The following is a 22,945-nucleotide window of genomic DNA, read 5'->3' as shown; positions in this document are numbered from 1 at the left end:
AAGTATTTTTAAGCTTTTTTTGTGTGGTAGTTTATTTTTGTTAATTTATTTTGTTTCTTAAAATTATTTGTTAGATGAGTTAAGTAATAATCAAATAAATTTTAGATATTTACTATTAGCTTTTTGATTAACAAAGTAGAAGTTTACTTTATTATTTAGATAATAACTAAATTAATATTCTGTAAGATTTATGTTATGATTACTAAAGAGATTTATATTTCCTAAATACAAAAAAATATTTATAAAAAAATTATTAGAATATTTTTTCCCGAACTTATTTGTTAAAGTTTAAATTTGACTTTTTGAAGTAATAATAGTAGAAAATAATAATAAATATATTAATACGAATCATTAAATATTGAGTAGTAAATAAATGAGCTCTTAATAACCAAGGAATATTTTTAAAAATTATAGATAAACATTGATTTAAAATAAAATAAAGCATATTCTTGAATAAAAATAAGCACCATAAAAACCTTTAATCACCTAAAGAGTTATAAATTAGGGTTTCTTCAACTAATAAGATTAAGATTAGCTAAAATATTAGACCCATGACTAATTAATAACAATTATAAAATTATTTATAAAAGTAAAAATAATAGTAGTGGATACAAGAGTATACAGTAAAAATAATAATAAAATAGTAATTAAAGGGATTTAATAAAATATTAAGAGATAAAATTTTTAAAGAATTAGTTTAGCTTCCTCCCCGTAAGTCAATAATAATGATCAAAATTTACGCCTGACAACAAGTTTTCCTTAATCACCTTCAATGAGTTATCACTTTTTAAAAGAGTTGTATATTTGTATCCTAACTGACAGCGATTATTCAGAAACAAAAAAATTTATAAACTTTAGTACAATCATTTCATCTTCTCCTTAGTAAAATAATAAGCAAATTATGGGATCTTATAATAATTTTAAAAAATTTGATAGAATTGTTTAATAAAATGAGATTTATGTTATGAATAATGTTTTAGGAAATAAATACAGAAATAAGCTAAATTCCTAAGTAAAAGCCAAGCAAACAAGAAAAATGAAATAATTAAGAAATTTCTTATTAAAAATACAGTACCAAGCTAAAGTAATGGATTTTTTAAATGGTTGTACAGTGTAGAATAAATGAATTAAGATGTTAACTAACAAGAATAGGATTTAAAATATATCCATAAATCTCCTTCTCATAATTAACTCCTCAGAATATATAATTTAAAACAAGTTGAATATATTTGTTAAAATAATGATAATAGTCTTTAATGCTAGGAGGGAAAAATATGAATTTTATAATAAATCAACAAGCTAATTAAGTCAGACCTGCTACTTCCTTACTCTAGAGAAGTAAAATTTTAATTCCTTAAGCAACAGCTTAAAGGGATTTCTATTTATAATAATAGCTAGTTTTTTCTAGCACAAATTAAGATATGCAAATTTAATTTTAAAATTAAAGAAAACATATTAATAATCACTAATAATAATAACCTGTAAAAGTGGATTTGGCTATCTCATATTTTGTTATAAAAAGGAATAAAAAAAGAGATTAAATTATATTTTTAATATTTATTGGATTTTCTTTTTGAACTCACAGTTTTAGCAATGCTCATATATTCTCGATCGGATTAAGATTAGGAGAATATGGCTGCCAACTGCTAATTCAATCTATTTTGTTTTTATTATAAAATTTTTTTTGCCATCTTTGATCTATTTTATGTGTCTTTATCCTAATATGTTGATATTTTTTTATTTTAAAATATCTCTGTTTCCAAGTTATTAATATTGTTTTAAGGATTTTAACAAATAACTTTGTTGGGAGGTTTTCAGAAAATAGATATAATTTTAGATTATCTTTTATTGTTATAGCTCCTAAATATGAAGCTTCTCTCGATGCTTTGGTTTAGGAAAGCTCACATTCTTTTAGCTTTTTAATTACCATTACTTTTTAGGAAAAGAATGAGTCTTGATTGTGCATTTATCTGCATAAACTGCTTTTGATAAATTATAATTGATGTGATTCTTACAAAATCTTTTCCTTTTCAAGTTTTTAAAATTAAGATACATACATACATACATACATACATACATACATACATACATACATACATACATACATACATACATACATTATCTCAAGATTATCAAAAATTATCAGATAATAGAAAAATAAAAAATTTTCTAACAACCAAAAAAATCAACCTAAAAAATTTTATTAAATTTTGGGAATTTATAAATATATATTTATTTATTAAATCAAATAATAATTTATATAAAATAATAAAAAAATCAACATAATTTCAACTAATAAATTTATAAAAAATTTCTAAAAAAATTAATAAATTAACCCAATAAATTAAATTATTTTCAACTTAACTCTTAATCAACATAAAGAGGATATTAATCTTTAATCTATTTCATTTATGTTTAAATCATTCTTTACTCTTATTAAAAATTACTCTAACTATTGTTTTTGAAGTTATTCAGATTAATAAATCAAAAACTATTCGTCTAAAAAATTTATTTTGTTTTCTTTCTCTTTTATTTATTAATTAATTAATTAATTAAGTATATTAATCTTAGTGTTATAATTTACTTAATTGCTGTATTTTTGGTAGATCTAAGTTTGTTAGTTCACTTTTTAAATCCAAAAAACTTGGTGAGCAACCTAAGAGTTTTATAGTAGCTAATTATTCTTGACTAAACAAAACCATAATGGCTTTTTTCAAAAATAAAATATCTTTGTAGAGCTAAAAAATATTAAGATCATTTGTGATTTAGTCTTAAACCATCTTCTTCCTTTTACTGTTGAATCCTAATTAAATTTCTTTTGATATTTTTGAGCCTTTACTAATTTTTTTATTTAAAGTTTCAATGATTTTATTTAAGATAACAATATTCAAAATTATTTAAATTACTTTATTTTTATAATTTTTTGCATTGCTAGATTAGAAATTTGTTCACTTTGAAGAGCATTTAATTTATCTATATTATCTTACAAGTTAATACGACTTTGTAAAGATTAATTTCTTCTTTTAATTTAAATTTAATAGCGTTACTCATTTATAGATTGAGTTTCGATAAATTTTTTTTGGTTGATACTTTTTAAATTTGGAGATAAAATAAAAGAATTTGAAAATAGAATTTAACTTTAATTTTTATTTTTAAATAAAGCAATTTATGGGCTACTTTATTGTGTTTGGAGTTATGTTGGGCTTAAAATATTTTCTTAATCCTTAGTTATAGATTGCTCGTCTTTATATTATTATAGATAATTAAAATTTTCTTACACTTTATTTCTAAATTTATTTATTTTAGAATATTATTTTTTTTAGTTAGTGCAATTTAATGTCTAAGGAGTTAACACTTAAGTATTTATTTAAGACTATTCTAAAATTCCTTTTGATTTCACTCTGAAGTTAGGTAAAGAAATTTCCTAATCATTATTTTATTTTTCGAAATACTACTCATAAAAAAAATCTAATTTATCTTAGTTATTACAATTATTATTATTATTTTCTCTAATTAAATCACTTTCTTTTGAATCAAAAAACATTTATTTATTTTCAAATAAGTTGTTATTATTTTCTAAATATGTTACCAAATTATTTTCTTTCTACTCGGATTAGAGAAGTTTGCTTGATTGTAGTATTGTGAAATATTAGCCAGAAAAAATATTTTTCATAAATAGCAAAAAAAATTCATCATTTATTTTCTTTTAAGAAAACTTTCTTCCTAAAAACCCTACTAACACCAAAAGTGAAAAAATTCCATTAACAATTGCTAGAATTTAAGGTAATGTTGGGTATTAAATCTGTATTTAATAAACTATTTCATCCATTTATAATACAAAAGAGTTAAAAGGACCTTATCCATCATTAAGAGCTGATATTCTATCCATGCTTTAATTAATTTACCCATATTACAATGGAGAAGAATAATAGGAATTTGATTACCAAATTAATCCTTATTTTACATTTGTTGTTTATGTTTGCATATTCAAAAAAGTTACTATAGCTTAGCTTGCAAATGTATAGACTAAAATATTTCTGTAATCTGATTGCATTTACTAAGATGTTGTATTATATTAAGCAGTATAAATTTTATACCTTAATCCTACATTGACACCATTTACAAGAGTGTTTATTTCATCTTAACTAGCACAATCATTAGGAACGAACGTTTTAACCTTATCCACATCTAAGCAACCATATGTAAAGATTTATATTTAAGAATATAAATCCTCTAGTGTATTTAAAGAAAATTTATAGTTAGAAACTTAAGAAAAATCCAAGCATTTATATCCTTAGAGCTCATCGCTTTAACAATCTATTACATTTAAAGGTATAAAAGTTCTATTTTATCCTTGCTAGAAAAAATAAGCCATGACAACTAAGTAAGTTTTGTTGGGTTGATAAACAAAATCACCAGAATCCATTTTGAAAGCAATTAGTTCATTATTTAACTCAGTCTGTATAAGATTATTTTATATAAAACTTTATTATCTAAAGATAGGTTGTATTTAGTTTGTTGAAAACAAAATAAGTAAATAGACAAAATATCCTAGAGTTACTATGAACACAAATGTAGATAGTCCAAAACCCAGAAATGTTGCTTTCTTTTACTTATCTTTATCTTCAATATTAAAGAAAAATTATTAAGAAAAAATATCAATTGTTTTCCAAAATTTCATATTTTTAATTTTTATGAAAGTTTTTGTTTTATTAATTATTATTATTATTTCATAGAAACTTAAACACTAATTTAAAATAAGAATGTTTCATAAAACGCTGGTTAAATTAGCTTTCATCAATAGCTATACTTTTTAATAAATGAAGCATCAATAAAGCAAAAAATTTTTAACAAAGAATATATGTTAAGATAAAGAGTTTTTTTAAAAAAAATAACAATATTTAAAAGAAACCTTTCTATATATTAATAATTATTAGTACCAATTCATTATTAATTAAGAATTTATAAAACTCAAAATCAAATTTAATATTTTCTCTTAAACAAGTGTACTATATTTGCTAATTAAATTGATAACTAAGTAATAAATAAATTTTGTGGTTTGTTTTTACCCATACAATTATAATAATTTATTTAAAGCTTTAATTACAAATTTTTAATTTGTTTTTTCTCTTGTTTATTTTTTGAATAAAGTTTAAAAATTTTAAAAAAATAGCAATAAACCATCCATCTAATATATTTAAATCTGTAATTTCAATTATTTTAAATTTTTTCTTCAACATGTGTACTATATTTGCTTATTCTAAATAAATTATAATTAATTTTGTGGCTTGTTTTTACCCATATAATTTTAATAAATCATTTAAAGTTTGAGTTAGAGTAACTTTTCTCTTGTTTATTTTTTGAATATATTCTTAAAAAAATGATAATAAACCATCGAATTTATTTAAAAATATAATTTCTTTTATACAAAAAATTAATATAAACTATTTAAATTTATTTTAAAGTAAATTTAGAACCTACTAATTTTAAATCATCAAACATTGCATAATTAAGCAATTCGTTTAATCTATAACTATTAGAATTTTGAGGACTTATTATTTTTACTTTTAAAAAAAATTGGTAAATTATATTTAAGGAGTAAAGAATTTGAATTAATTGCAAGTTATGTTTAATATTTTTTCTTTTTCAGATTTAATCAGCATCAAGTCACTTAATCTATGTTAAAATATTTATTTAAATATTTTTTGAATTCTTAATTTTTAAAATAGATATTGTTCTTAATCATCAATGCAGTTCATTTAATAATTAAAATAAATTTAATTTTACAATCAGTTAATTGTAGATTTTGAAAATATTTTTTTACTTAAGATAAGTTTAATCTTATTTTATTATTTTACTTAGAAGTTTAATATCTTTTAGCTTTAATTTAAAATAACAAGTTCTTAAAATTATTTCATCTTTTTACTTGCTAATAAGGTATTTTTAAGCTTTTCTTTTAGAAGTAGTTTATTTTTATTAATTTATTTTGTTACTTAAAATAATATGTTAGATGAGCTAAGTAATAATCAAAATAAATTTTTGATATTTATTATTCGCTTTTTTGATTTTTAAAATAGTAGTATATTTAATTTATTATTGAGACAATAGCTAAATTAATATTCTGTAAGATTTATGTTATGATTACTAAAGAAATTTATTTTTCCTAAATACAAAAAAAAAAATAAATTTTATAAAAATTAATTAAAAGAAAACTTTAATTTGTAATTGCATGTGTAGAAATTATATTTGTTATTTATATACATACATTATCTGAAGGTTATCAAAGATTATTAGATAATAGAAATATCAATAACTTTAAAACATTTCTTATTTATTTAATAAATTTTCTTTAATCTAATAATACCAAAACCGAAAAAGTTAACCTAATAAATTTATTAAATGTTTTGAGAATTTATAAATTTATATTTATTTATTAAATCAAATAATAATTTATATAATAAACAAATCAACTTCATTTCAATTAATAAATTTATAAAAACTTTCTAAAATATTCATTAATTCACTCAAAAAATTAAATTATTTTCAACTAAACTCTTAATCAACATAAAGAGGATATTAATCTTTTATCTATTTCATTTATGTTTAACTCATTCTTTACCCTTATTAAAAATTACTCTAACTATTGTTTTTGAAGTTATTCAGATTAGTAAATCAAAAACTATTCGTCTAAAAAATTTATTTTGTTTTCTTTCCCTTTTATTTATTAATTAATTGATTAAGTATATCAATAATATTATCATAATTTACTTAATTATTTTATTTTTAGTAGATCTAAGTTTGTTAGTTCACTTTTTAAATCCAAAAAAGTTGGCGAACAACCTAAAAGTTTTATAGTAGCTAATTGTTCTTGACTAAACAAAACCATAATTGCTTTTTTCAAAAATAAAATATCTTTGTAGAGCTAAAAAATATTAAGATCATTTGTGATTTAGTCTTAAACCATCTTCTTCCTTTTACTGTTGAATCCAAATTAAATTTCTTTTGATACATTTGAAACTTTACTATGTTTTTTATATAAAATTTTAATGATTTCATTAATATAAAAATATTCAAAATTAATCAAATTACTTTATTTTTATAATCTTTTGCATCGCTAGATTAGAAATGTGTTTACTTTGAAGAGCATTTAATTTATCTATCTTATCTTACAAGTTAATACGACTTTGTAAAGATTAATTTCTTCTTATAATTTAAATTTAACAACAGCGTTACTCATTTATAGACTGAGTTTCGATAAATTTTTTTTCGTTGATACTTTTTAAATTTGGAGATAAAGTAAAACAATTTGAAAATATAATCTAACTTTATTTTTTATTTTTAAGTATAGAATTCTATGGGCTACTCTATTCTGTTTGGAGTTATGTTGGGCTTAAAATATTCTCTTAATCATTAGTTATAGATTACTCGTCTTTATATTATTATAGATAAATAAAATTTTCTTATACTTTATTTCTAAATTTATTTATTTTAGAATATTATTTTTTTTAGTTAATATTATTTAATGTCTAATGAGTTAACTCTTAAGTATTTATTTAAGATTATTCTAAAATTCCTTTTGATTTCACTTTGAAATTAGGTAAAGAAATTTCCTAATCATCTTTTTATTTTTCGAAATACTACTCATTAAAAAAATCTTATTTATTTTTGTTATTACAGTTATTATTATTATTTTCTCTTATGAATTCACTTTCTTTTGTATGATATAACATTTATTTATTTTCAAATAAGTTGTTATTATTTTCTAAATATGTTACTAAATTATTTTCTTTTTAGTAGGATTAGAGAAGTTTGCTTGATTGAAGTATTGTGAAATATTAGCCAGAAAAAATATTCTGCAAAAATAGCAAAAGAAAATCATCATTTATTTACTTTTAAGAATACTTTCTTCCTACATACCCTACTAACACCAAAAGCGAAAAAACTCCATTAACAATTGCTAGAATTTAAGGTAATGTTGTGTATTAAATCTGTATTTAATTAACTATTTCATCCATTTGTAATACAAAAGAGTTAAAAGGACCTTATCCATCATTCAGAGCTGATATTCTATCCATGCTTTAATTAATTTACCCATATTACAATGGAGAAGAATAATAGGAATTTGATTACCAAATTAATCCTTATTTTACATTTGTTGTTTATGTTTACATATTCAAAAAAGTTACTATGGCTTAGCTTGCAAATGTATAAACTAAAATATTTCTGTAATCTGATTGCATTTACTAAGATGTTGTATTATATTAAGCCGTATAAATTTTATACCTTAATCCTACATTGACACCATTTACAAGAGCATTTATTTCATCTTAACTTGCGCAATCATTAGGAACAAACGTTTTAACCTTATCCACATCTAAGCAACCATATGTAAAGATTTATATTTATGAATATAAATCTTCTAATGTGTTTAAAGAAAATTTATAGTTAGAAACTTAAGAAAAATCCAAGCACTTATATCCTTAGAGCTCATCGCTTTAACAATCTATTACATTTAAAGGTATAAAAGTTCTATTTTATCCCTACTAGAAAAAATAAGCCATAACAACTAAGTAAGTTTTGTTGGGTTTATAAATAAAATCACCAGAATCCATTTTGAAAGCAACTAGTTCATTATTTAACTCAGTCTGTATAAGATTATTTTATATAAAACTTTATTATCTAAAGATAGGCTATATTTAGTTGGTTGAAAACAAAATAAGTAAATAGACAAAATATCCTAGTGTTACTATGAACACAAGTGTAGATAGTCCAAAACCCAAAAAGGTTGCTTTCTTTTACTTATCTTTATCTTCAATATTAAAGAAAAATTATTAAGAAAAAATATCAATTTTTTTCCAAAATTTCATATTTTTAATTTATTTATCAAAGTTATTATTTTATTAATAATTATTATTTTGTAGAAACTTAAAATAAGAAAGCTTCATAAAACGCTAGTAAAATTAGCTTTGATTAATAACTATATTTTTTAATAAATGAATCATAAAGCAAAAATTGTTAACAAAAAATAGATTTTAATAAGTAATAATAACATATAAACATATATTTTTTTTTCAAATACTATTAGAATTTCAATTACTATTCTGTATTTGTTATGATAAAGAGTTATATTGAAAAAAAATAACATCATTAAAAATATCAAAGATACCTTTCAATTAATAATTTTAGGACCAATACATTATTAATTAAGAGTTTCTAAAACTCAAAATCAAATTAAAATTTTCTCTTCAACATGTGTACTATATTTATTAATTACATTGAAAACTGAGTAATAAATAAATTATGTGGTTTGTTTTTACCCAGATAATTTAATAAATAATTTAAAGCTTTACTTACAAATTATAAATTTGTTTTTCTCTTGATTTTTTGAATAAAGTTTAAAAATTTTAAAAAATGGCAATAAACCATCCATCCAATATATTTAAACCAATAACTCCAATTGTTTTAAAAATTTTCTTCAACATTTGTACTATATTTTCTAATTCTAACAATTTAATAATTAATTTTGTGGCTTCTTTTTACCCATATAATTTTAATAAATAATTTAAAGAATTAGTTTGTTTATTTTTTGAATATAGTCTAAAAAAACAATAATAAACCATCCAATTTCTTTAAATATAAAATCTCATTTAATAATTAAAATAAATTTAATTTTTCAATCAGTAGTTAATTGCTGATTTTGAAAATATTTTTTTTTTTTACTAAGATAAGTTAAATCTTATTTTAATATTATTTAAAAAAAATTATTATCTCAGCTCAAAGCTATTCTATTAAATAGGTTTAAAATCTTATTATTTATTAATTTAAAAAATCTTTTAGCTTTAAATTAAAATAACAAGTTCTTAAAATTATTTCATCTTTTTACTTTCTAATAAATTATTTTTAAGCTTTTTTTGAAGATTAGTTTATTTTTGTTAATTTATTTTGTTACTTAAAATTAGATGTTAGGTGAGTTAAGTAATAATCAAATAAATTTTAGATATTTACTATGCTTTTTTGATTTATAAAGTAGAAGAATATTTACTTTATTATTGTTTAATAATAGCTAAATTAATATTCAATAAGATTTATGTTATGTTTACTAATGGGGTTTTATTTTTCCTAAATACAAAAAAATATCTTTAAAAAAATTATAATATATTTTATCTCGAACTTATTTGTTAAAATTTAAATTTGACTTTTTTGAAGCAATAATAGTAGAAAATAGTAATAAATAAATTAAGACAAATCATTAAATATTGAGTAGTAAATAAATGAGCTCATAGCAACCAAGGAATATTTTTTAAAATTATAGTTAAACATAGATTTCAAATAAAATTAAGCAGATTCTAAATGAAAAAAAGTACCATAAAAGCCTTTAATCACCTAAAGAGTCATAAATTAGGGTATCTTCAACTAATAAGATTAAGATTAACTAAAATGTTAGACCCATGACTAGTTAATAATAATTATAACATTATTTATAAAAGTAATAGTAATAGTAGTAGATAGTAGACTACAGTAAAAATAATGATAAAATAGTAAGTAAAGGGACTTAGTAAAATATTTATAGATAAAATTTTTAAAGAATTAGTTTAGATTCCTCACCGTAAGTCAATCATAATGATCAAAATTTACGTCTAACAACAAGTTTTCCTTAATCACCTTCAATGAGTTATCACTTTTAAAAAGGATTGTATACTTGTATCCAAACTGACAGCGATTATTCAGAAACAAAATAATTTACAAACTTTAGTACAAACATTTCATCTTCTCCTTAGCAAAAAAATATGCAAATTCTGGGATATAATAATAATTAAAAAAACTTTGATAGATCTGTTTAATAAAATGAGATTTATGTTATGCATAATGCTTTAGGAAATAAATACCGAAATAAGCTAAATTCCTAAGTAAAAGCCAAGCTAAATAAGAAAAATGAAATAATTAAATAATTTCTTATTAAAAATATGGTACCTAGCTAAAGTAACGGATTTTTTAAATGGTTAGACAGTGTAGAATAAATAAAGTAAGATGTTATCTAACAAGAATAGGATTTAAAATATATCCATAAATCTCCTTCTCATAATTAACTCCTCAGTAAATACAACTTAAAAAAAGTGGAATATTTTTGTTAAAATAATGACAATAATCCTTTAATGCTAGGAGGTAAAAATAGGGATTTTATTATAAATTAACAAGCTAATTAAGTCAGACCTGCTACATCCTTGCTCTAGAGGAGTAAAATTTTAATTCCTTAAACAAAAGCTTAAAGGGATTTCAATTTATAATAATAGCTAGTTGTTTCTAACACAAACTAATCTTAGCAAAGTTAATTTTAAAATTAAAGAAAATTTACTAGTAATCACTAATAATAACCTATAAAAGTTGATTAGGCTAATTAGTCATTTGAAGAAAATTATGATAATAATTTTGTTTTGTAAATACCTTAGCAAAAAAATAATTATCTATATGATTAATTGCAACAAGAATATTAATTACAAAATGACAATCTAAAGTTACAATAACCAATACTCGGTTAATTTAAATAGTCTGAAAACTGTAACGAGTTACCATTAAATAAATAGAAATCGTCATAATCATCTAACAACTCCACAAGGCGTGTTATCATAATAAATAAAAGCGGTAGTTAAAAATAATATAAGCATCAAACAGAGCAAACTAATTTTCCTGATTAAAATTTTAGTTCCATTAATTCATTTGAAGATTTTTCTCTTGATAGAGAAAGAATAAAATCTGTAGAAAGCTCAGAAGCAAAATTAAAATAAATTTCAACTTCTTAATAAAAGTATAAAGCTCAATCAAATAACCAAATAGGTGCTAATAAAGCTTCATAAGCTAAATCAGCTTCTTAAATTTTTAATAGAAGCTCTACTTAACTATAACTTTAAATATAATAAATGAAATCAAATGATACATAAAAAATTAATTTGAATATCAATGAAGAGTTGAGAAAGAAATCAATAAGAGGATGGTCATTTGTATCTGAAGATGAAATTTAAGAAACTCTAACTCTTAGATAAAATATCAAAACTAAAGAAAATTGAAAATATTAAGTAAGATTCATCCAAATTTAAAATTAAACACTTCACTTAAATATGTTTTGGAGAAATAAATGAATGATAGTAGCAAAAATAAAAGTTAAATTAAATATTTTTTATTAATTTTTATTAATTTGAAAGCTCCATTTATTTTTATTAAAGATTAAATACCTTTTAATTAAATTAAGTTTACTATGATTTCAAAAACAAAAAAATTTATAAAAATATTTAGGATTAATATATAAGCATAAAAAAAATGTCTTTTTCATAAATTCATTTGTTTTTGTAAAAAAATAAATAATTAAAATAGAGAAAAAATAAAATTTGTTTTCTATATTGTTTAAATGTGTAAAAGAAAGTCATCTAACTAAGCGTTGTTTGTTGTTGTTTCTAAAAATAGTTTTTATTTTCATGCGTTTTATTCACATTAAAAACATAATAAATTACAATTACAAAGATCAACCAGCTTTAAATTTTATAATTCTATCTATTTTAATTACGAGTAAATAAATAGATCTAATCTAACACCAACCTTATAAATAATTGGTCAAAAAAAAAAAGATTAAAACTTCAATAATTTTTCTTAAAAATTAGAATAGTAAATATTCAAAATGGCTTTGTAAAGATAAGAAAGTGACAATTAAAGTTATCTTTCACTTCAGACTTAAGCTGATGACGTAGAGATAATTATAAATGGTAACAGTACTTAAAGATTACCTAAGGAAATATCTGATTTACTTTAGTAAAGAAGCGAAATTAAGCAAAAAATGAAAAAAGAATGTAAAAGTAATTGTTGTGGAAAAGAAGAATATATTTCATTTGATAACCATATAAACATGCTAGAAGTGTCATACTATAAATAATTTATTTGGCCTATTTGTAAAGAAGGTCTTAATTTAAACATGTAAATGCATGAGACTTGCAAAAAGCTGTGGAAGTTGAATTACAGAGATTACCAAAACTATTTAGAAGCTACTTACATTTTTATATGAGTTGATTGCTCTTTTTTAATATGCTTTTAATAAAAATTAAACAAAATAAAAACAAACCAACAATTAAAGGATGTGTTTAATTAAAATTCTTAAGGTAAAAAAAACTATTTAGATTTATTGAAAAAAATAAATATGATCTTTAAAAAAATAATAATATATAAATAATGTACTTCTATATCTTAGTTATTATAGTTACTAATAAATTGAACAAATTATATAATTGAATGGATATCTTTATATTGTAAAAATGAATGCAATCTTACAAAAAATTTTAAATTATAAAACGATAATTATTATTTTGATTGTTTTTATAATTAGTGTGATCTTTTAAGATCATTAAGGTACAACAAAATCAAAGTGAAAGCCTCTTTAAACAATATTTTAAAGTGTTTATCCATCTATTTCTATTTATCTTGATTCAGCACCTTGCTCATCTTAAATTTCAACAGATGGTTTGCTATATTTTCAAAAAAAAAAACAAATAAAGTTTGTCAAATTTACTTTTATTGATATATAAAAATTACTTGAATTAAATTAAGTAAGCTTAGTCTTCCATATTTATTTCAAAAGCATTTAATTCATCTAAAAATTTATAAAAGTGTCCTTCTTCCAAGGCAAAGCATTCTTAGAAATCAAAATCAAGTTAAGGAAGATCTAAAATTATTTCTAAATTCTCTGATATTTAGATTTTTTCTTAAATATATTCCTCCACTATTGATTCTTTTGTTTCTATAAGTAAGATGTAAAGCTCAAGGAAAGACAAATTTTTAACTATTTTTCCTTCAAAGCTATTAGATTCAATTGAGATTTCTAGAGATCTTAAGTTTTTATTAAATTAAAAGTTTAAAATAAATTATAAAATGTTTTATTTACTTAAATCCAATCACATATCCAACATCATTCCATACAATGCTTTAGGCAATAATATTTTCTTAGAGAATTTATGGATCGAACTCTCTTTCAGCTTTTAATAAAAATAAGTAAATATCAAAATTAAATATTTTTTAATACTATCTTCAATTGAGAACTAAGGAAAATCCATTTATTGTTGTTCTTACTACGATTGATCGTATTATTCTAATTAAGATTACTCTTACCCTTCTTCTTATTCTTAGAACTGTCTTTCATATTCTTAATCTAAATATTACTATTCTTCCTGATTTTCATATTCTACTCCTTCCTGTAACTAATATTCATCTTATTCAGCTTATCTTAAATATTGCTCCTCTTCCTCTTATCCTTAATATTACTAGCTATTCTCTTCTTCCTAAAATTATTGTCCTTCATTTTAATTAAATTATGAATCTTCATTTCCTTAATTCTAAAATTCTTCGTCTTCTTAGTATTCTTCTTAATATTATTGATTTTTTTCATAATTTTACTAACTTTCTTCATATTATTACTAATTTTCTGAATATTATAAAGATTCTTAATGTTCATCTATTGTTCCATTTTATTATAATTCTTGATTTTAATGCCTATCATCTAAATGTTTGCTAAGAGTCTATTAGGAGTTTTCTAATTCTTCTGTAATATCTTCAAATCTATTAATTTAACTAAATTAAAATAAATTAAAAAAAAAAATGGTCTGCTATAATTATTTTTATTACTCTTTTTTATTGTTTTAATTTTATTATTCATTTAAATAATAATTTTGCTAAGTTTAATCAATCTTTTCCTCTTAAAACTTTTGCTTATCTTCATAATTACCATTAAATTAATTTTCATGTTATCTAAATATTAAAAAAATTTTTAAATTTATTCTTTTATGATTAATGTATTTTTTTTACTAATTATCTTTAGGGGTATCATTAAACCCATTCTTATTGTTGATTTATTGAATTATTTGCCTAGATTCCTCAACATCCTCTTCGTCTTCTTAAGTTCTTTACTATTATTCACTAATAGTTTTTAGTCTTTCATTCAAAGTTTCTTAAAACTATTTCATTTGCTGATCTTATTTATTCTCGTTGCTTTCAAGCTGAATATGAAGATTTTATATAATTTATTTCTTTTAATCTTAATGCTTCTAATCTTTTTCAATTTTCTAGCTTTCTTATTTCCTGATTTCTCCTTTTTGAATAGTTTGATCTTCTGAATGAAAACTTCTTGAGTTTGATTTTATTTAGAGCTCTACTTGTTTTGCTTTAGTAGAATCAAAATGGCGTAGCTATTTTTTTTAAATAAAATTTATATTTTATAAAAATAATATGATATTTTTTTGTTATACATATTCTTTAAGGCTCTCATAGTCAGTCTTAAATAAATCTAGCATATCTCTTTTTTTAGTTTAATATATTTGTTTATGAGCCAATTCTGAAACATACATTTCTATAAAAGGGTATTGAACTTTTAATGTATATTTTCCACTGTATCCACCTTCATTGTTTTCGTTTTAAGATGCATCTTCTTAAATATAATCCTATTATTGAGGAAAACTAGAAGCCTTATCAAGAATACTTCCTGTAGGTTTTTTTGAAGGAAGAGAAGCAAATTTAGTGTAATCAATAACTATTTAATTGTTTTATACATAAATACATTTTTTAAACAAATCGTTTATTTCATCTGGATGGAAATTTTCAATCAAATACTATAAATCCTCAAACAATATCATAGTTGAAATTTTTTTTTTCCTTTATGCAATATCATTAAAGCCTTTCTTAACTGCTTCAATTTCAAATGACTTAAACATAACTACTATTTTCATTCCATTATAGTCTAAGACCTTTTTGATAAAAGTTCTTTTATCATTAAGGGCAGGATCTTTTAATGGCCTTTGCTTATAATCATTTGCATTACTTGTTGATTTAGCATTTTATTTTATCTTTTTTAAACTTTCTTATTGAGAAGATAGATTTTTTAGAGCTTGTTCTTTATCTCTATTACCAAACTTTTGCTTTTAAGATGATTTTGTTTGTTCGCGGAATTGCCTTATTTAAATAATGAAAATCAAGCTTAAAATTGAGTTATGATTTAACTTAAACAAATACCTATCACACAAATTTCCAAAATTTCTTGAAATAAAATTCAAATCACCATAAACTGGTTCTATTTTTGTATAAAATTGCAATAATCATTAATTTGAGTTAAATTTCATTAAAAATAGTTATTTATATTTCAGTTTCAGTAATTCAATATTTATATTACATCTAGGCATATCTAGTGGAGAGACATTAAAATTGATATCTTCGAACCCTCCAGGTTTATGAAAGACAGAATGAGAAGTTTTTTAAAACCTAATAGTAAAAATTATTAGAAATTTTAATTTTCCATAGATTTAATTTCAGATTAATTCATAAATATTTTATGTAAATTGAATTATCTTTAAATCTATTATCTAAATTCGAAAATAGATTACTATCTCACCGAATTTTATTGATTTAAATAATTTCTGTATGAATTAGGATCCAACAATTTTTTAACATGGGAAAGATTGCTATTAGTATCAAAAGATTGCTAGCTTCTTAAGTTTTGTTGTGACATTTCCAGCTAAACTCAGTTACAAAATGATTGATTAATTATCCTACTTACTTATTAATATATAATATTTATTTATTAAGTTATTATATCTATAATTAATTTATTGTTGTGGAACGAACTTTTTTTTTGTGATTCTAATTAATATCTTTAACATGAAACCTCTCTACTAAAGATAATTATTCCAAAAATTAATAAATAAATAATTGAATCTACAAATAATAGAATCTTTTTTATTTGTTTATAAATATGTATTTATACTTATTTGAATTAAAAAAAACTGAAACTTTACTGTCTTTAATTTTTTTTTTTTACATTTTTATTTTTTTAAAAAAATTATTTTATTGAAAATTTTTTGATTTATTTTTAATTTTATAGAAAGCAAATACAATCATTAAGAAATATAATGTATGATAATACAAATTTATTCATAATATTGATTATTCTTCCTCACCAGGTTTACAGAGAGGTATAAATTAAATTGTATTCATATTTCTATAATTTACTACTAGTGACGGATTTAAAGGATCAAGCTTCCTAGCATATTCAAAATCTTCAGCAGATTCTTAATATTTTTTAACACCTTTGAGAGCAAAACCTCTTCCAAAGTATGCATGTGGATTTTATGGTTACATTTCAATTACTCTGTTAAAGTCCTCCACAGATTTTTAATACTCTCCAACTAACAAATAACTTTTAGCTCTTTCATGAATGTAGTGGGCATAATTAGGCATGAGCTTTATTGCTTCACATAGTGGTTCAATAGAATGCAAAAATTTTTCTAAATTTGAAAAAGAAATTCCTAGATGATAATGAAGATCTGCTTCATATTTTGTTATTGGTCTCTTTTCATAAGATTTAAAGAGATCCTTGATACATGACTTATAGTCTTTGTTGTTGAAAAATGCAATACCCCTCTTATAAAGTACTAATGGATCGAATTCTCTTTGCTCAAGTGCTAATGTCAAGTCATCTATAGCTTTCTAATTTTTATTGATAATTTAATAATTAAACTTTTAACAAAAAATAAATAGTTGAAATTTACTTAGTATTCCTTAATATCAACATAAATGTTGCTTCTTTATAAAAGAAAATCTACATTTAAAGAAGATTTTTCAAGTGCTTAATTTATGTAAAAAAGAGCTTTATCATAATTCTCTAATTATCGATATGCCTGTGCCATTCCACTAAATATGCTAGGGGATTTTATTCCAAGTTATAGACTAAGTGTAAAGTCACTTAAAGCTTACTTTACTTTTTTTAATTCAATTAATGATAATCCTCTAAAATAATATGTTTCAGGGTAGGAAGGCTCTAATCTTATTGCCTTTTTTGTGTTTAGTTGTAATTTTAAATTTATTTTAAATTATTATTAAAGTAAATTACCTGATTAAAATCTGAAATAGAAAGTTAAAACTATTACAAGTCTTAATAAACTTTTCCTCTGCTTTCATAAACCAATCTATCATCTCCTTTTGCATCTAAAACAATTTTAAAATTTTCTATTGATTCCTATAAGTCTCCATTCAGATGCTACATTAATCCTAAATGATATCTTGAAGGTATATGATCTTCTTTGATACTTAATGCTTTTTTAAACATTTTAATAGCTTTTACATACTCACTTTACTCATGGTAAGTAAGACCTTTTGAGTGATAATACATCTCATTATTTGGGTTTAAAAGAATAGCCTTATCAAAGTCTTTGTGAGCTTCAAAAAATTATCTTTTATTAAAAAATTCATTTTAAATAAAGCTAGAAAGATTAACAACATATATAAGTAATTACCCTAAAGCTAAGTAAGAATTACCTCTAATGTAAAAATTACGAGAAGTTTAAGCATCTATTTTGATAGCTAAATCACATTCAACTATTGACTACTTATAATCTTTTAAGTGATATAGAGTTAAAGCCTTATTTGCATAATATTCAGCCTTTGTATCATCTAAATTTCTAGCTTCTTAAAATTTTTCAAGTGCCTTATTTGTCATAAAAAAGTTGTATTTAAATAGACATTAATTATTAAATTTACTTCTTCATATCTGCCATATTCAAAGAGAGACAGACCAAGTGTATTTTAAGCATTGGAGTCTTCTTTTTTAATTAAAGTAGCCTTTTCTAAATATTATATAGCCTCTTCCATTTATTTAGTTCTTCTATAGCATTCACCAAGACTGTAATATATTTTAAACAGACTATTTGAATCCTTAATATATTTTTAGGCCATTGTGAAATCTTCGATAGCTTTCTGTATATAGTTCAATAAAAATAAAAAATTTGAAACTATTATTATACTGACTAGTCTGGTGTAGTGTTTAATTAAGCAAAAAAACTTTGTTTTCTAAAATAAACTTGAAAAAAATTACCTTATATGATTCAAGATTAAAGTAGACTTTTGCCCTATTTAAATAGTTATGTCCATCTGTAGGATTTAAATTTATAGTCTCATCAAATTCTTAAAGGGCTTCTTTTATATTGCCAAGTTCAAGTTAACAATTACCTCTACTTGCTCATATTTTTCATCAAAAAACGATTTAAATTTATTCATAAAAAATATTTCCATTTATTAAAGTAATAAGCAATTTAAATTTAAATACCATGATAAGTAGCATTGTCTATCTCTTGCTTAACAGCAGTATCAAAATCGAATAAAGCTTTTTAATACTGTTTCATCCCTAGATAAGCTTGACCTTTTAAATGAAAATACTTGGCTTATCTATTCTCTGATAGACTAGGAATAGCTTATCTTTTTTTAATGCAAAATGTGAAAGAAATTGTAAGAAATAATTTTAAACAATAATACAATAATTTTAATCCATCTGATAGCAAAATATTAGCCTTCTCACAATCTACAGTGGTTTTATTCTCTTTACTCAATAGCTTTTTAGCTTCATTAAATTTTTCTTCTGCCTTTTTATAGAAAAAGAAAAAAGTTAAAGAATAATTAAGCAAAAACTAGATAGATCTTTATAAATCCAATAAATTGATTTTTACGTCATCATATTTTTTATCGTTGTCTTTATTTTCATTTTTTCTATTATTTCTTCTGTTTTTCATGTTGGTTTTTATCCTTAATAGACTTACTATTTATAAATATTATATATAAATTTAATAAATTATTTGAGAGAAGTAGATTCTTTTAAGATCTGATAATTTTATTTTTTATAGAAAAATGATATACCAAAATTTAATATTAATAAACAAACACAAATTCAAGCTTTTCAATAAATAAAGATAGTAGAATTTAAATTAGATTTTTTAAAAAAATTTTTAACTTTAATTTTTTAAATGCTTAATTAGATAAATATTTATTAAATTCTTAAAATGGTTAATATTATAATTTAATAAAGCTTACACCATTCCTACACTTAGAAAAATGAATGAATGGATACAATATTTTATTTTGATAGAAATAAAAATTGCGGGTATAACAAACACTCTTTGTATTTTAATAAATTTTCTTAATTTACTTTTCTTTAATTTTTTTCAGTTATTAACGATAACATTAATTAAGTTTTAACTATTTTTGTAAAAATAATTGAAAGAGAAACAAAATATTATTTAATAACAAATAAAAAAAAGATTATCAGTAAAATATAATAAAATTAGCAAAAATGAAAGCTAAAGCACCATTAAGCAGCATTAGCATGAACCAATAGCTTCCACCTAGGAGTTTATCATAAGCGTAGGACAAACAGACTTAATAAAAGAGTAAATTGAGTTTGAGTGACGCAGTAAAGACAAGCAATAGCTCTAAAATAAATAATAAGGAAAATTTGATATAAAGCTCAGCTTGTGTCTCAAATACTACAATAAGCGAGTCACAATCAAGAAGATCACTCTCTATTTCAGGCTCTAACCATAATATAAGCTAAAACAGCTGTAGTAATACTAGCAGCTTGCTAAAGCAAAATAACATGTCATAAGCTTTAAAGTAAAGTTAGTTGTATACTAAATAATCGATTATATATAAATGCTTAAAGTAAGGCTTAGATGATTTAGTATGCGAAAAGCATTCTAATCAAGAATATAATTACTTTTGTACAACATGTAAGACTCTCCTTTGTCATTACTGCTTAAATAGCGATATGAGTAGCTCAGAGTAAATTTATATATTTTATAAATAAATTTTATAAGAAGATATTTTGATATTTATTTTATCTGATACATAATTTATTAATTTTTAATAACAAATTTTATTTCCCACAATTTATTTTAAGTAAGGATATAAATAAATTGTTATTTTTAATTAATTAGCAAATTATGAAATGCTTAAATTCAATTTATTTTATTATTTATAGAGAAATTGATCACAGTGATCACTGGTTTTTGAATGTTCATTAATTTATGGATTATCCTGTTTTATCATTTTTAGAAAATAATAAACTGCTCTGTGAAATCGTTTCTTAAAGCTAATTCTTGTTTTAAAAGATTAAAGACTAAACTGAATGCTCTAAAAAGGTCTTAAAAGAATACTTGAATAGTCTTATGTAATGGATGTAGAAGCAGATAACATAAATTTAAGATACATTTGATAAGTAGATAGGTTTAAAACTTGATGGTATTCAAAAATAAATAGATTTTATTCAAGAAATTTCAAGTATTTACAAAAACGAATGGGATAACTGGATAGGCTCTAATGATATTTAATCAAAGTAGGATTTAGAAGATCTATGTAAAAAATTTATTGAAAACAGTGATGACCCATAACAATCAATTAAGCACAACTACGAAGTACTTAATGACATATTAAAAAGTATTCCTGAGTTAAATATTCAGGGATTTAAGGATCTTTATTTTAGAGTGACAGATAGTTTTAGATTTTCTTACGATTACTTGATAACCCCAAAAATGACATAAAATAATAATTAAAATAACTTGCTATAAGGTTTCAAATAAACTAAAGTTCAAATCCCTGATTCTCTCATACAATTATAAAAGAGTATCGAAAGTATTTAACGTTAATATTCTAATCTTGAAGTTGTATCTGACTTTTCTAGTAATGAGGCTTTTAAAATTCAAAATATTATTCCACTTTGTGAAGGTGAAAGTGATAAAATACTGGCAGTTGGAAGTGATTCTCCCATAGTAAAATTTATTTCTGTAAGCAAAAAGCGCTGTTTAAATACTCTTATAAGAAATGAAAATGAATAAATTAATAGCATTATACCATTAAAAGACAAAAAGCATATCGCTTTGTGTACTAATAACTATTTCGAATTGTTCTCATTGCAGACAGGAAAAGCAATATTTAGGGATAAAATGAATTGTATCTAGGCTTGCGAGATTCCATCTTCAAGAATATTAGTTGCTGACACTAATAATTTACTATATGTATATTCATTTGAAAATCTTAAAAATGTTTAAAAAGTTGCTACTTTAAATCCTAACATTTTTGCTAGTGCAATAGATTTTACAATTCTTCCTTCCGATATAGTTATTCCTAACTCAAGATAATCATTAGGAGATTAAGAAATAATAGCTATTGCTGATAATAACTTTTATTCTTCCCAATATTCTACAAATTAATCAAACAAATAAAAATGTGTAATTCAATTATGGGACATACAGTCTTTGTAACTTATAAAATTTCTTCAATGTCCGCAATTAAATTCAGGTATTTTAAAACTTAAATTTCTTAAAATGTCTGACAAAGAAAAAAATCTCCATCACTTACTTCTTGCCTTAACTAATGATTCTAAAATCTTAGTTTGGAACTACGTTAATTAAAATTAACCTTCAGCAGTTATTAATTTAATACCTGGAGAACAAAATTAAACTTAATATAATTCTACTAATTCTTTTAAATCAGTTAATTCATCCAAGTCTAACCCCTAATAATAACAATCCCTAAATGTATAAAATTTTGATCTTTTAGACGATGACAAGATAATTTACTCACTTGGCTCTACAATTCTGATAGCCTCTATTTATCAAGCTAAAATATTAGGATGTTTTTGTCATGATTCGATTGACGGAACAACTTAAACCTGCTAATATGAAAATTTTAATGATTTCGAACAGCTTTAAAGTATAAGTAATTAATATAAATCAGCATAAAATGGTAAATCATGCTCATAATTCACAAGCCTGATATTGCTTGGAAAAAATAGCTAAACAGAACCTATTATTTTAGCAAGTAAATATAACCCCTTAACCAAGAAATCATAAATCGAAAGTTTTAAAAAATGAATTAATTGATAAAGTCTCAAAATGAATAATGTACATTTTCTCTTTCTAAAAAATTAAATTATTGAATTTATCTTGATCTCAAAATTAAAATATGTTATTAAATTTATAAATAAATGTAAATAATTATTTCCTTCAAAATTTATTGTAAAAACTCTTCTATTATTCAAAACGTTTTGATTCATCAATTAAAATTTTATTTTTTTAAAATTATTTCCAAAATTTTTATT

The 22,945-nt window shown here is 21.7% G+C and overlaps 7 protein-coding genes across 7 annotated transcripts; 2 read left to right on the top strand and 5 right to left on the bottom strand. All coding sequences in view use genetic code 6, as the record gives it.

The window, feature by feature from the left end:
- Positions 1–2,754: 2,754 nt before the first annotated feature.
- On the bottom strand, positions 2,755–4,681 carry TTHERM_00530110 (transmembrane protein, putative; the record flags this gene model as incomplete). The annotated part of the gene is made up of 3 exons (XM_001032722.2): positions 2,755–2,803; positions 2,907–4,459; positions 4,562–4,681. 3 exons carry the CDS (start codon positions 4,679–4,681, stop codon positions 2,755–2,757), a joined length of 1,722 nt encoding a protein of 573 aa, XP_001032722.2.
- Positions 4,682–6,897: 2,216 nt separating this feature from the next.
- On the bottom strand, positions 6,898–7,411 carry TTHERM_000530109 (hypothetical protein; the record flags this gene model as incomplete). The annotated part of the gene is made up of 2 exons (XM_012799554.1): positions 6,898–7,022; positions 7,090–7,411. 2 exons carry the CDS (start codon positions 7,409–7,411, stop codon positions 6,898–6,900), a joined length of 447 nt encoding a protein of 148 aa, XP_012655008.1.
- Positions 7,412–11,274: 3,863 nt separating this feature from the next.
- Positions 11,275–11,598, bottom strand: TTHERM_000530108 (transmembrane protein, putative; the record flags this gene model as incomplete). Its single annotated transcript, XM_012799553.1, has 1 exon — positions 11,275–11,598. One exon carries the CDS (start codon positions 11,596–11,598, stop codon positions 11,275–11,277), a length of 324 nt encoding a protein of 107 aa, XP_012655007.1.
- A 1,069-nt stretch (positions 11,599–12,667) lies between these two features.
- TTHERM_00530080 (hypothetical protein) lies at positions 12,668–13,048 on the top strand (the record flags this gene model as incomplete). The annotated part of the gene is made up of 1 exon (XM_001032719.1): positions 12,668–13,048. The coding sequence occupies one exon, from the start codon at positions 12,668–12,670 to the stop codon at positions 13,046–13,048; it is 381 nt and encodes a 126-aa protein (XP_001032719.1).
- A 333-nt stretch (positions 13,049–13,381) lies between these two features.
- TTHERM_00530070 (hypothetical protein) lies at positions 13,382–16,531 on the bottom strand (the record flags this gene model as incomplete). The annotated part of the gene is made up of 10 exons (XM_001032718.3): positions 13,382–13,505; positions 13,573–13,866; positions 13,922–14,012; positions 14,060–14,604; positions 14,659–14,781; positions 14,839–15,218; positions 15,279–15,978; positions 16,039–16,096; positions 16,196–16,284; positions 16,407–16,531. The coding sequence occupies 10 exons, from the start codon at positions 16,529–16,531 to the stop codon at positions 13,382–13,384; spliced, it is 2,529 nt and encodes an 842-aa protein (XP_001032718.2).
- A 422-nt stretch (positions 16,532–16,953) lies between these two features.
- On the bottom strand, positions 16,954–19,583 carry TTHERM_00530060 (peptidase c14 caspase catalytic subunit p20, putative; the record flags this gene model as incomplete). The annotated part of the gene is made up of 9 exons (XM_001032717.2): positions 16,954–17,508; positions 17,571–17,852; positions 17,912–18,251; positions 18,315–18,505; positions 18,559–18,774; positions 18,893–19,035; positions 19,124–19,272; positions 19,330–19,436; positions 19,521–19,583. 9 exons carry the CDS (start codon positions 19,581–19,583, stop codon positions 16,954–16,956), a joined length of 2,046 nt encoding a protein of 681 aa, XP_001032717.2.
- Positions 19,584–20,140: 557 nt separating this feature from the next.
- TTHERM_00530050 (B-box zinc finger protein) lies at positions 20,141–22,718 on the top strand (the record flags this gene model as incomplete). Its single annotated transcript, XM_001032716.1, has 2 exons — positions 20,141–20,628; positions 20,828–22,718. The coding sequence occupies 2 exons, from the start codon at positions 20,141–20,143 to the stop codon at positions 22,716–22,718; spliced, it is 2,379 nt and encodes a 792-aa protein (XP_001032716.1).
- Between the last annotated feature and the right edge of the window lie 227 nt (positions 22,719–22,945).

Source organism: Tetrahymena thermophila (assembly GCF_000189635.1).
Source record: "Tetrahymena thermophila SB210 genomic scaffold scf_8254459, whole genome shotgun sequence".
NCBI lineage: Eukaryota > Ciliophora > Oligohymenophorea > Hymenostomatida > Tetrahymenidae > Tetrahymena > Tetrahymena thermophila.
This window is presented reverse-complemented; position numbering and strand designations above follow the sequence as displayed.